This window comes from Lacerta agilis, chromosome 6 (assembly GCF_009819535.1).
Source record: "Lacerta agilis isolate rLacAgi1 chromosome 6, rLacAgi1.pri, whole genome shotgun sequence".
NCBI classification, from domain to species: domain Eukaryota; kingdom Metazoa; phylum Chordata; class Lepidosauria; order Squamata; family Lacertidae; genus Lacerta; species Lacerta agilis.
This window is the reverse complement of record NC_046317.1, coordinates 65334720-65348914: the sequence shown is the minus strand read 5'-3', so window position 1 is coordinate 65348914 and position 14195 is coordinate 65334720. Positions and strand designations below refer to the sequence as shown.

At 40.6% G+C, this 14195-nt stretch overlaps 1 protein-coding gene across 9 annotated transcripts in view; it reads left to right on the top strand.

The window, feature by feature from the left end:
- RBM39 (RNA binding motif protein 39) overlaps nucleotides 1-14195 on the top strand; it is a 36166-nt gene that overhangs the window by 10254 nt on the left and 11717 nt on the right. For 5 of the 9 annotated variants that reach the window (XM_033153199.1, XM_033153203.1, XM_033153202.1 and 2 more), the window contains 4 exons: nucleotides 6788-6982; nucleotides 7731-7796; nucleotides 7886-7939; nucleotides 9860-9977. In XM_033153199.1, coding sequence (XP_033009090.1) covers nucleotides 6788-6982; nucleotides 7731-7796; nucleotides 7886-7939; nucleotides 9860-9977 — 433 coding nt within the window. Of the gene's footprint in view, nucleotides 1-227; nucleotides 340-6787; nucleotides 6983-7730; nucleotides 7797-7885; nucleotides 7940-9328; nucleotides 9386-9859; nucleotides 9978-14195 lie in introns of those variants that run through there. The other 4 variants (XM_033153207.1, XM_033153206.1, XM_033153205.1 and 1 more) reach the window with 2 other exon arrangements.

Here is a 14195-nt window from a genome sequence, read left to right as displayed (position 1 = left end):
TCATGGTCTTACAACCACAGCAGGCAACAAAGAACTGGCTGGAGAGTCTCCTTTTATTAATGCTGTCTTGGTGGGAAGATGTTAACTTAGCTTTTGTTGCTTGTCCTAGGTGTTGAGGAATGTTCTGCCGTCTCCTGTCACCCTCAAGAATTTACAAGAGACTTTGTTCTGTCAGCCATTGGGTGAACAGGGAAAAAGTGCTAAACGTTTTTGTTTTTTTAATGTAGTTTTATGTAGCCTCACTGATCTCATGGGCTAAATCTGGGATGGGGAACCTGTGGCCTTTCAGATGTTGCTGGACTACACCTTTCATCCCTGACAATAGGCCATGCCAAGAGGGTAAGAGGTTCCCCATCCCTGGGCTAAAATTTTATGGACATGGACAATTTCATGCAGGTTTTTTCCTGTCTGGGTTCATTAAAAGGTGTAGACCTCATACCCAGTTGGTTTATTCAGGGCTTTAAAATCCTGACATTTAATTCATAGCTTAAAAGGCCCAAAATGATGGGAAATGAACTACAATATAACAAAATGATTAGTGAAAGCATTATGCAAAAAAAAGGTTTATTTAAATTAATGTAAGGGTACTTATAAGCAGCTTACAAAAATATAACATACATTAAAATCCTCTATTAAAAACATGTATTTAAACATTCAGAGATTATTAAAACCAGCAGTAGCCAAAAGATAGAAATCACACGTAGCTTCTACATTTATGGATAGGGTTTGTCTAAACAAAAATGCTTTAAGCAGGCACTGAGAGGAATACAACGAAGGAACCCGTCACGCCTGGAGTTCCAAACTGTAGGTGCTGCCTAGAGATGAGAAATTTCCAGAAATTTTGAAGCTCAGAAAAAACCTGTTTTTTTCTGGGGGGAAATGGAAATTTTCGGAAAAATCGAATTTTTTTTTTTGTTACATTAGCACTTCTTTTTTCTTTTCCAGATTGAAACTCATTCTCTTACTTTAGAAACATAAAATATAACTATGGACAATTTTAATGGGCATAAATTTATCACAACTAGCATATAAAAAATATAGTGTATCCAAACAATTATTACAAACAGAATTTACTTTTAAAATAATATTTATTTGTATTTGTAACAAATAGAGTAACAGTCTCCTGAACTGTGTACTAGTTTATGTGGAACAAAAAAAACTCCACAAAACAATTTTTAAAAATCCAGAAGTAACAATTATTCATATTTCCTCTCTACAGTATTTAAAAAAAAACATTCTCATAAAAAGAACTGAAGAAGGAAGTGGGACTAAGTTTCAATTAATGGGCATGAAATTTAATCAGTATCAATTTCTGAGCTGTAATTAAGTATATACTTTCAGGCTCTTTTTGTTGCTCTATATTTTCTTCCAGTGCTTTGAGGCCTAGTGAGGAGGAACAGAACCAATGCATACCACACGCATGCAAAAATAAAACTGAAACCTTTTCCTTTTCTGGTGACAACAGCACCTCCTAAAGGAAGAAATGTATCTTGTTCTTGCATTGGAGAGTTCAGTTTGTAACCTAGGACTTGCTTGTCCTCACAGAAATTGGAATAATCTGATACCATATATATATTTTTAGAAATGATTTATAAAATATTTGAACACCTTATCTTAAAATATTTTACTCATCATGTTAAAATAAAACATTCCATAATCTATTTTTTATTTTTTTCAATTTTCAGAAAAGAAAAAGTCTTGAGGGAAAAAACGGGGGAAAACATTTCCCCCCGAATTTTTCCAGGGGTTTTCCGGGCCTTCACATCTCTAGTGCTGCCACTAAAAGATTGGTTTCTACAAGTGTGGAACGAGTATTATGTGGCACCTGTAACAGTGCCAGTTCTGCAGATTGAAGCAATTGAGTGGGTATATATGGGATAAGATCCTAAAAGTGAAGAATGGGTGGTGCAAAACATTCAATATGCATAAAACAACACAGATTTTGCTTATACCAAAACCTTAGTTGCCTATAATGTTCTGATGAATAGTTAGCCATTTACCATATGCAAAAAGGATACATTTTAGTATAAACTAAGCAAAAACTAACTGCAACAAATACAATTTGGATTAAGGTTAATTTTCTGGGCGGATGCTTAATAAACATGTTTTTTACCTATAGATACCAGTGTTTTTAGTTTCTTGCAGATGTGTGCTGTATTTTAACTTGAAGCAAAATAGAATAGTATCAAATGCACAAGCTTTTACAGTCATGATGACTGCATGTATTTTATTAGGAAAACACCATTATTTGTTTTATGTAGGGTGGAAAAAGTTCCAGAGCTTTTCTTTCATTATTAACATCAAATAGATATCAATTGCAAATAAAATATTAGGCATGCTTGGCAGTTTCACAATTTCCCCCCTTTTGTTTACTAAATACAAGTAAAATAAACATGGTTAGATGACTCTAGGGCAGGGGTTGAGGAGCATTTTTGGCTCAGTGAGCTAGATGATTATCAGAAGCCACTGACCCATCAGCCACCTGATGTCACAATGATGCAAAGTGCTTTAAAGTCCTGAAGGTGCAGCTAAAATTAAAAAGTATTTTCCTACATTCTGGGAAGGCTAAACCCCAGAAGCGGTTTGTGTTGAAATTACTTGCTAAAACATATCCCCCACTCAGTTTTAGCAGGGAGTTCCATGCAAAACCCTTCCTGAATCGGGAATACCCCCTCTCCCCACTTTTCGGCTCATAAGTAGGGGGTTAAATCTTGCTGCTTTGGCTGTAGACTCATTCCTTGCTGGGAACAGGAATGTGTTAAATCAACCCCATCCTCAAGCCCATTAGATGACATCACAACTAATGTCAGCTGATAGGTAGTGTGGTTTCGGGAAAATGACCTCATGGACCAACTTGAACCCCCTGACAGGACAAGATTGGCCCACAGGCTAGATGGTCCACCACCCATGCTCCTGGGCATCCAAAAAATTTCTGGTGCAAATGGAAAATTATCCTATGCATATTACCCTAGCTTTCCAGAAAACCTTTGTCACTGTGTGCACTACTGCTTACGTTAAAGAAATACATTAATCATTTGTTGCATTTTAGAACACCTTGTTCTCCAAGGAGCTCAAGGTGGCGTACATAGCTCTCTCCCACCTCATTTATTCCCTACAACAACCCTGTGGGGTAGGTTGGGCTAAGAGGCAGTGACCGGCCTATGGTCACCCAGTAAGCTTCATAGCCAAGTGGGCATTAAAGTCTCAGGTCCTAGTCTGATACTTTTAACAGTTACAACACACTAACTCTCAAGCTTACAAGTCCAATGGAAAGTGTGTAATTTGATACACACACACACACACACACTCCTGCAGAAATAATAAAAAAGCAAATCCTCCAAAGTGGTATCATACTCTTAGAATCAAAGAATTGTAGAAGGGATCCTGAGTCATCTAACCCTCTGCAATGCAGGAATTTCAACAGGTGGTTCTTCATCTAATTTGAAACCATATTGGACCCGGCTTAGCTTTGCAAATGTGCTAGCAGTTTTATTGCTGCACCAACTTGGTTAGGAACTGTTGGTTAGAAGGAACATACCTTTTTACCAGTTTGACTGCTTCATTATAGTAGCCTGATTATGCATGTATGTATGTACGTACATATGTACATACGTACTGTTGGTGTAGAGTGATTTTTGACTGTAGTGCCAAGCATTAATTTCCCCCCATATAGTGTATAAGGTTTTCTGAAGTGCTTCATTCTCATGATTCGAAAGAAGCTCTTCCACTTAATTGGTCTTTGCTGTTCCCAAGCTATTTGGAAATGAGCAATCTGCTCAGTAATACTTTCTTATTCAACTTGTACATGCACAACAGTGGTTTAGTATTACATGCATGAATTGAAATGAGCCTGAGTAAAGCTTTGAGCCTGAGTAAAGCTTTGAGGTCTCTTGTTCCTCTGCTTCCATGCAGTTGGGAGAAAGATTTCTTCAGTGTTTTGGTTCACTTTCCATAATTTCTGACTTCATATGTATGAACCAGAGATCATGATATAAAACAATCTCTAGTCAGGTTTCTAAGCGAGCTAATTTCAAACCATGGGTTATGAAGCTGGCTCATTTTAAATCACTCTTGCTTAGAACAGGAGTTTGTGAGCCTGAAGCTTTTCTCATGCTTATCCCATGTAGTGCTAAGCTATATTTTAGTGCTGCATACAAACCAGCCCACTTGAATGCTATTGCTAGTATACCAGTCTTTGAAAGTTTCAACAGGTCATTTGATACAGGTAGAGTTATTGTCATCAACATAAAAAGCGGGTTGGTCTGTGCGTTTGCTGCAACCATAAGCCTATGTATATACTCACCAAATTGTTGGATGAAAATCATGTTCTTGGGCTGCAACTTGTAACTGTGGCAATGTCCTGCCACAAAGAAGAAAGACAATCAGGCTTTTGTTGTTGTTCAGTCGTATCCAAATCTTCATGACCCCTTGGACCAGAGCACGCCAGGCATGCCTATCTTTCACTGCCTCCTGCAGTTTGGCCAAACTCATGCTAGTTGCTTCGAGAACACTGTCCAACCATCTCATCCTCTGTCGTCCCCTTCTTGTGCCCTCCATCTTTCCCAACATCAGGGTCTTTTCCAGGGAGTCTTCTCTTCTCATGAGGTGGCCAAAGTACTGGAGCCTCAACTTCAGGATCTGTCCTTCCAGTGAGCACTCAGGGCTGATTTCCTTAAGGATGGATAAGTTTGATCTTTTTGCAGTCCATGGGACTGCAAATCATACTATGTTTTATATTTTAATGGAGAAACAATTGGTTCAAACTTGTTTATTTAATAATAATGATATGAACATTAATTGTAGGTCCAAGTCTGAACTTCAGTATCTTCTCAGTTTCTTTTATTCCTGCAGTAGGAAAATTCTTGTAGTTCCCACAAATGTTTTACTTGCCACATTCATGTTGGGTACATAACTGATACAAGAGTCTTACAGGTTAAAAGAAAAGGCGAACTAGAAAAAACCACATATTATAATTAGCAGGCAGCCTTAAGTTGCTGGGCTTGTTGGTTCCAGGTACTGTATATGAAAATGTACATGTTGCAATAGTTCCATACCTAGGTATTAGGTCTGAAATCTATACATCTTCCTTAGGAAGGGGGATATTGGCAATATTTCATCTGGTTATTCCTGTATTGACAGTTTTTGTCATCTGGGAATCAAAGAAGAATTGCTTTCTATAAGGATGTTTCTTGAGGATATCTGACTGCAAAGAGGAGTACCATCCATAATATCTCACTAATATCATGCTAGGTAAACTGCTTAGGTTTGAGTTGATTATTTAGCCTATGAATTTCTTGAATTTTAATTAACAAATCATAGTACAGTGGACACAAATGGACGTCCTTGTGATTACAAACCAAGGCCCTGGTTTTTGCTCACTGAAGCTATCTGATTCATAACCTACTTGTCTTCATATGTACAGGGTAGAAACATAACACTGATTCAAATAGGATTTTTTTGCAATAGAACTGCAACGGTTTCTGACTCCAACTGTTTACCAACAAACCAAAAGAGCTCCCCATATTACACTACTGAAAAAAGGAATTAAGGGTGAATTTTCGTGTGAAAGTAATGTGAGGTCAGTTCTGCTACTAAAAATATATTCCTGTTCTGAGACGTGTACTTAGAGGCAACCAGTTCCTTAGTTCTTAGTACATGTCTGCCTCTTTAGAGTTGAAACATTATTTGTTCCTGCTTTAAGCATGGAGAATCCCTGATATGGACTACTTATGTCTTTTGGGGTAATGCAGTATGTATATGTTCTTACATTTAAACCTGTCTTTGGGTCCCTATGTCACTTCTGTAGGTTTTTTTCCTCTTAAAAATACTTTGCATTTCTGTTTTAAGCAGCAAATGGTTTAGAATATATAACTATAAGGGGCTAAATAATTGACTTGGATCCAGATAAACAAGGGAAGAAGACAATGTATTAGTGCTGTTTGAATTTTCTTGCAAGTGATAGTAAAATATTTCTCACAAGCCAGCAGCATAAGGTAGCATACTTAGTCTACAGTATGAGAGAAATAGTGAATAAGGAAGCTGTAGGATAAACTAGTGGGCCGTAATAATGCCTTGAAAATAGCTTATGCAAACAGAAGCACTTCTTTGGATTTGGGGTTGCTTTTCTCATGCAATGCTCTTCCGCTAGGTCGGAAACAGCCCTTCTGTGAGTGGAAGAGGCTTTCCGCTAGCAGAAGGGCACCTGGGACCCAAGCTACTTGCTCCAATGGGACTTATTCCTTCTCCATTTGGAACATATCTAGCGTGAGCAGGCAGTAGAGTGGAAAGAGAGTCTCATTAAATGAACAGTTCAGAATCAACTATGAACCTGACATTTCTGCAAAGGAACTTGGTAGGTATAGTTATCTGCAGTTTAAACATTTTTGTGTCTTCTGTTTGATAAAATATTCCTCCTCCTAGGAGGGAGGTAGATATTTTAAAGAGTGAGGCACCAGTATGTTTATCCTGGTTGAGGGTATGTTTGTGAATGTGTGCTGTCACCTTGAAGGCCTGTACATACCCAGTGCATTGCTTTTAACTATTGTATAAATGGTTTAGAGAGAATTAAAATATATTATGTAATTTGATTAAAGAATGATTGCATTATTTTTAAAATGTACATTATAAAGAAAATTTGCATTCATGCTGCGGTTGCCATAACTTACTTGATGGGTTTTTTTAAAAACTTGCCTACCTACCCAATTCATAGTCTTAACTTTTAAGTGGCTCTTATTATTTGCTGCTTTTGAAAAAAGACACCTAAACTTGTGTTGTTTGTCCTGTTCAGGAGAAAAAAGAGCAAGAGCAGAAGTCGTAGCCATGACAGGAAGAGGAGTAGAAGTAAGGAGCGCAAACGAAGTCGTGATCGTGAGAGGAAGAAGAGCAAAAGTCGGGAGAGGAAGCGCAGTAGAAGTAAAGAACGGAGACGCAGCCGTTCGAGAAGTAGAGAACGGCGATTCAGAGGCCGTTACAGAAGCCCCTAGTATGTTGCATTATTTCATTGCTGAATAAGCAGAAAATGTAATCAAAGTATAAAGAAAAAGCAAACTAACCTTTTAATATAGCTGCATAAGCCTCAATTTTAAGATTTATACATATCTGTACCTTGGCTTAGGGTTTTCAAAAAGTTTTAGCAGACAGCTTAAGAGAAATCTGCTTCCAGTATCATGTGGGACTATAGCAGTGACACAATTTTCTTTTGCAGTATTGGAGTGGGTAATCACTGTAATGGTGGAATAACAATATTTGGTTCATACATAATGCCAAGTCCATGAAACTAAAAGTCCTTGCCATACAGGGGGTGGATAAGACAGACCATGCAAGCCTGAGAATTTGCTTGCGTGCCTTCTTGTTCATATATCGTCGTCGTTCAGTCTTAGTCGTGCTTGACCCTCCATGACCCCATGAACCAGAGCATGTCTTGGAACTTCTCCTTTTGTCCATGGAGTGTTCATGGCAAAATACTGGAGTGGGTTGCCAGTTCCTTCTCCAGGTTGCCAGTTCCTTCTAGCACTGAATCATCTGAAAACTAGCCCAGACTTTCTCATAATGTCAAAAAGATATCTCAGGTTAATTTTGGATGTGCTTCACATATCTGCCTTACTGCATCCCACTTGCTTTCAAATAAACTTTTAAAGTGAACACCAGTTAGCATTTAGTTTCTTTCAAGATTGTTCCTGCTAATAATGAACTTGCTTAGTAATATATTGTCTTTTCTTGTTTTAATCTAGTTCTGGTCCAAAATTTAACAGTGCCATCAGAGGAAAGATTGGCTTGCCTCACAACATTAAAATAAGGTTTCCTTCTCTTATTTTATGGTGGCTATTTAATTATCTATTTTGATGTGTTTAATACCTTCATAATTGGTTGTGTGCTTTTTCCACAGTAGACGACGATCTAGGAGCAAAAGTCCATTTAGAAAAGACAAGAGTCCTGTGAGGTAGGCAGTTGAATACTACTATTTAAATTGACTGTGCAGTGTTGAATATTATATGAGGTGTCTTGGTTGCTTTCTGTGCAAATCTCATTCTTACCTTTCGGCTTCCGGAACATGCTCTCTATGCATGTTTAGTGCTGCCTCTGCACGCCAGGGTTATTGTTAGTGTTTTAATTTGGCATGAGTAGCATAGAGTGCACCCATTTTGATTGATTGTGGCAGTTCTGAAGTGTTGTGGATGCTGGTAGCACTACTGAATTTGATGTTCCTTTATTACTGGTAGTATGACCCTTTGCTTTCTCTGGTCATTAATAGGCACGTCCTTTGATAGGCATCTGTGATACACCTCTGTGTAAAGGTGACCTATGCATTTGACGTTAATGAGCTATAAGTAGATTAATGTAAAATTTTCACAGAGGGAGCGGCAAGAGATGATGTGCTCCTTTCAGCTGTTCTCCACGCCTCACTGATGTATCTTAGGTCTTTGGGGACAACCTCTGCTGAAGGAAGGAACCGTCTGGTCTGAGTAGAGGGACTTGAATGTCTCCCTAAGTTAGGCTGTATGGAACCATTGGTTAAGATGACCCAAATGGCAGCTAAGCTGCAGGAGCTTGGGGTGCAGTTATAGCCTACAGAGATTATTCTTAACTGGCAGCTTCATGGACCCAATGGGCAAATGTCATGTTAAGTTCAGCTGCCTGCTCCCCCATTTTTTTTTGAAAAGTCATCCATCACTGCTTAATTCAATACTTATGGCAGGCAATTAGGGTCATCTCCCATCAGGCCAGGCTGGAAGAAAACAAGCATTGGACTGCTTTCTTGCTTTCAGCCTAGCTACTAACTCCTGTGAGCTTAAGCTTGTGAATTAATCTCTCCTGCCAAAATTTGCTGGCAGCACCCATGTATAGATCTCGGCCCCTGTGTGTTTCTGTCTGGCCTGTCCACATACTGGGGACTTGCTTTGAAAATAGGGGGATTGATTGAATTAAAGAGTGATCACAATGTCAGGCATAGATTTGCAGTCTTGTAACTGGAGTCATGGTCACTTTGCGAACAGAGTGCTGTTAGATTTAGACCTTACTCCCATTCTTGCCACAACCCGCAAAACGTGGACATTTTGCAAGGGTAAGGTGTAAATAATGTTTGCAGGAAGATTGAAACATTTTGTAAATCTCCTTTCAGTTGCAAAGTATATGATCAGTGCATTTTTGTGTGTAAAAAGTGCTATTCTGCTTAAGCTTGATAAATACAGTGATATGCCTTCATTTTTCTATGCATCATTGCATTTCTCTTGCTGCCCAGTGCTATACTGATTACTGCCTTTGTATGGATAGAGTATCGAAAGACATAAATTTGTAAAATGGCTGAATACGTTCTTTCATTTCAGACATACACAACTATTAAAGTACGTTGAGGTTAAAAGCATTTCCTTTCTAATGCTGGGATTAGGTAAGGTGTACGTACTTAGAAGTATGTCCATTAAATTAACAGATTTTTCCAGGCATACTTGTAGAATCGGGGTGCAAGACCTCTAAAACATCCTTTGTTAACCCCGAGCACCTTCTCCTATACCCTATTTTGTCTTTTTCATCTGCGTTACACATTCTTGTATATTGGGGTAGGAATATGCATTACCCAGGAAAGAGCTCTTTTCTGAGAGCAATAGCCTTTTTTGCACTATAAATACAGTAATGAATTCTGAGATATTGAGACATGGACACATCTCATTAAAGGGGACTGTAGATATCTGGTGCAGTTGAAAAACGGGTATCTGTCTGCCTTACTTGAAGCATGTGCTATTTGAATGTTATACCTCCATCTGTGTCTGAGTGTAAATGGATTTAATGAATATCAGAACAAATTTGTTCAGAATTGTCTTTTAAAATTGAAAATTACTGACCATGGTTTATCTATTATTTTCAGAGAACCTATTGATAATCTAACTCCAGAGGAGAGAGATGCTCGAACAGTATTCTGTATGCAGCTTGCTGCAAGAATTAGGCCAAGAGATTTGGAAGAGTTTTTCTCTACTGTAGGAAAGGTGAGATGTTAATAACTCAAATTTCTTCCAGAGTCATCCTAATATTTTTATTTTTTTTTTTATAAGAATTTATTGACATTTTTACTTATAACAACATACAACCTTAACCACACCTACATTTATACACATACAAAACAAATACAATTACACATCTTATACAAAAATTGCCATGATTTTTCTTCTTAATTAGACATCTACAAAAAAAAAATTTCTTTTTCCAATCTTGACAGTTGACTTCCCCTGCCTTTTCACCTTCGAGTTTATATCCATAATCTACTTTTTAACCTCTTCATTTAAAAAAAAAAAAATTAAACTTACTTATATATAAGTCCTCACAAATCATCCTCATCAAATCTATCTCTTCTATCCTTTGAACTGCTGCTGATAACATAAAAACTTGAAATATCTCTTTTCATATTCAAACAAATAATAAAACAAACTATTGTTGACAGTGTTCACCCTCCGATTTCAAAATACCATAACAGATTGCTTTAGATTTTACTTAATACTTCACCCCACACCCCCTCTGTCCATTCTTCTTCTCCTGATGGCATCAGCACTGAACTTCCATGCAACTTCCCTCTCCCAACGTCCACAGATCCAGGCACAGTCCAAAGCTCTCCTTGCCACGAGCTCCGAGGTATCCAACTCTCCCTCTCTCAGCTTCTCCGGTTCTTTGTAGCATTCCTTTTCTTCTTGTAAATACCTTAATTCTCTGTCCCTGGCCCCCGAGCTCACACCTCGGGGACTGGATATAGCAAATCTTAACATCGCCTTGGGGCTGCCACCCCCAACAAGCGAATTTCTTCTCCGAAGTAGCTCATTCATTTCTTCCCATCTTTCCATCCATCCTCTCAGCTCTTTGACAAGATTTCCTTCCAAAGTGTCAAAAGTTTTGTTAGCCTCCTCTGTGGGCAGTTGGTTCCATTTCAAACCCCCACACAAGACTTTGACTTTTCTGTAAATTAGTTCCACCTTCAAGGCAGTGAGCCTTTGTTCATCTGTTAGTCCAGAGTTCAATACCAGTTCAAGGACAAAACCCAGCATACTGGCAGAGGAGGAGGAAGTGGGTATCATATTTCTTCTCCTGTCTCTTTGTTCGTCGCCATTTTCCTAAGCTGGAGCGCAAACACCGCAACTTTAAATAGAGATATTTTCCGCTAGTTAGCTTCCCAAGAAAAAAGTTTGCCAGTCTCATGTATCGATTTTAGATACTTTATAACCAGTTCTGTGGCAGCAATCCCTCAAATTGGTTAATTTCTTAGGCTCGAAGGGAGGGAGGCAGGCTGCCTTTCTCCTTCCCCCCGGATCGTTCCAAAAACACGATTTCTGCCAAGATTATTTACTCACGACCACCGGGTTCCTTTAGCTCCATTCTTCACAGGTAGAACTTGGACGCTCACCGCGGGCTTTGCCGCCGCATTTGCATCCCGGTTGGGGCATATCCCCGTAAGCCCGGCTCCGTTGTCCCTTCACCCCCACTCCCCCTTTACAGGGGGGTAGGGGAAGGGTTCGGAGCCTCCGCGGGCACAGCCGGGGAGCCCAGGGTGCGGGACGCTCTTCCCGCACCCCAACCGGAGCCGCGCGCTGCGGTAGCGCGGCTCCTAACCCCCGGGATGGATCGGGCGCCTCGCAGCCGAAGCAGCCCCGACCACCCGCTATGGCGTCGCCAGCCGGAAGTCCATCCTAATATTTTTAAAGCAGAATAACTGAGCAGATTTTTTCAAACTTTCTGTATAATAAATTCCATTTAAGATACGGTGGTATATTTGGGATGACTTGCAGGATTGAGCTGCTGAATTTTTAGGCTAAATCTAAAGAAGCTTCCACATGAGGTCTTGCTAGCTAAAATAACATAGACCAGGCATGTCCAACTCCCAAGAGACTGTGATTTATTCCCAGTATAAAAAAAAAACTGGCAGTGATCTACCCATTGTCATTGGAGGGACGAGGAGCATGCGTAGGGTGCATGTGTGGAAGGAGGTGGCTAAGTGGATGCGGGAGGAGGGAGTTTAAGTGGGGGGAAGGAAAGGGAGGCAAAAGTTCTCTCTCTGAGGAGCCAGTTGGCTTCTCACCCCACCCCCAGCCAGCCCTCTCTCCCCCCCCCAAAGCAGCTCACCCCCCGTCAAAGGGAGCCGCGCAGCTGACACAGATCCTGATTATGCCTGCCCCCTTCCTCCCCCCGTCAAAGGGAGCCACGTAGCTGACGTGGATCCCTCTCGCGCCTGCCCACCCCCCACCTTTCACCCCTGCTGCCGGGAAGACTGGGCCAGGTGACATTCCTTGCGCTTGCTGCCTGGCCCAGGCAGGGTCACCGCTGCAGCTGGGCCGGGCAGCAAGTGAGCAGGCAAGGAATGTTGCTCCCCCTGGGTCCTGCCGCTGGCGGGAAGGCTGGGCTAGGCAACATTCCTTGTGCTTGCCGCCCGGCCTTCCCTGCAGCTGCGGCGGGAGCCAGGGGAAGGGGTGGCGACATTCCTTGCCCACTTTATTTAATCCCACGATCGACCAGGATCACTCCTGCGATCTATTGGTCGATTGTGGTTGACTGGTTGGACATGTCTGACATAGACAAAACCAGGTTACAGTAGGATTGTCCTGTTCCCTTATTTTGGCAACACTTTGGAAATAAGAGAAAGTAAGTAACTTGTGCGTGTTGGCAAAAAAATGTGATTGGATCCTAAGGGGCCATTCTGTGGAACCTCCGTGTAATGTTAGGGGGAAAGGCAGTTTTGTTGATTTCCCTCTCTTCCCCCCTAGAGTAGACTTTCAGGGGTGTGGGGAGAGGGGATTCGTCAAAAACGGAATCTCAGGATCCATCCATGATTTGCTTGCTTTTCTGACGGTGTAAGATGCTGACACTTTTCACTCCGAAAGTTTCACAGTTGTTACTACACCAGGTGGTCTAGAACAGGCATGTCCAACCTCAAGTAGGTTGCAATCTACCAACAAGTATCAAAAACTGGCAGTGATCTACTACCCTCCAAAGTCATTTAAGGGAACTTTATTTCACAGATACAGAAGTTATTTTTGGATATCATCATGACAGATCCAAATAGTTACTAGATGGACAAGTAACTAAACAAGTGAGAAAAGTCAAACTATATATTTATATTAGTTTGCACAGATTTGAGGAGCCAGTCTCTCTCTCTCTCTCTCTCTCTCTCTCTCTCTCTCTCTCTCTCTCCTCCCCCCCTCTCCCTCTCTCCCTCTCTGTTAACTCTTCCAAGTTACTTCCTTCCTTGCTATGCGATTTTCCTTCCCTGCCCCCTCTGTCTGTCTCGGTCTCTTTCTTCCTCTTTCTCTCACACACACATACACACCTTCATTTTCTCCCTCCACCTCAGTCTTTCTCCTGCAGCTTTTCATTTCGAGTCCAATCATGTTATCACCCCCATCCCTAAGTTAGTACCCTGCAGGAACACCCCCCCCCACACACACCAGCCTTCCCTCAGGGCACTGCATCTGCCTCACCCCACCACTGGCGCTCCTAACACACACACACACACACACACACACACACTGAGCGCAGTGCAGAGGCAGCTGGTGGCAACAGTGGCTGCTGCTGCTGTGTCCCAGGCTGCAGAGAAAAGCTTTTCTTTCTCAGCCTGCGATCGACAAAAATCAGTCAGCAACCCACAAGTCGATTGCAATTGACTGCTGGAAATGCCTAGTCTAGAATTATGTCCCTGTTTTGTGTCTTGCTTTCAAAATAAGATGGTAACGTTGTAGCAAAATTTGGAAAATATGTGGCTAGTTATTTGACGGAACAATTGAAAGTCTTTGAGGGAGAGTAGGGTAGTTGTGTTAGGGCACTGAAGCACCATTCCTTGAATACTGAAAAATGGCACTGCCTGTATGTTTTCACAAGTTTATCTGCAGGCATGAGAGAAAATTTTTAAATGATAAAATTTTGTTTCAAACATTATAATTTTTAAATGTGAATAGTCCTGTGTGAGTATAGTCATGGCTCTTTTTGTATATTTATTTTACTTAATAAACTAACTTAATATATGGTTTTAAGTTGGCTTATTATGAAATGGATCCCTTGTTCAAACATAATGCTAAGATGCTTTCAACATGTAATTAAACTCTGCAAGTCCTGCTCTGGGTGAAGGGGAGAGGAATGTGTGACACTGATGCTTTGCTTATGTTCCTTGAGGCTTGTCCACATAGTGCTAAACAGTGGCTTAATATTATTACCTGTGAGCCAGACCCTGT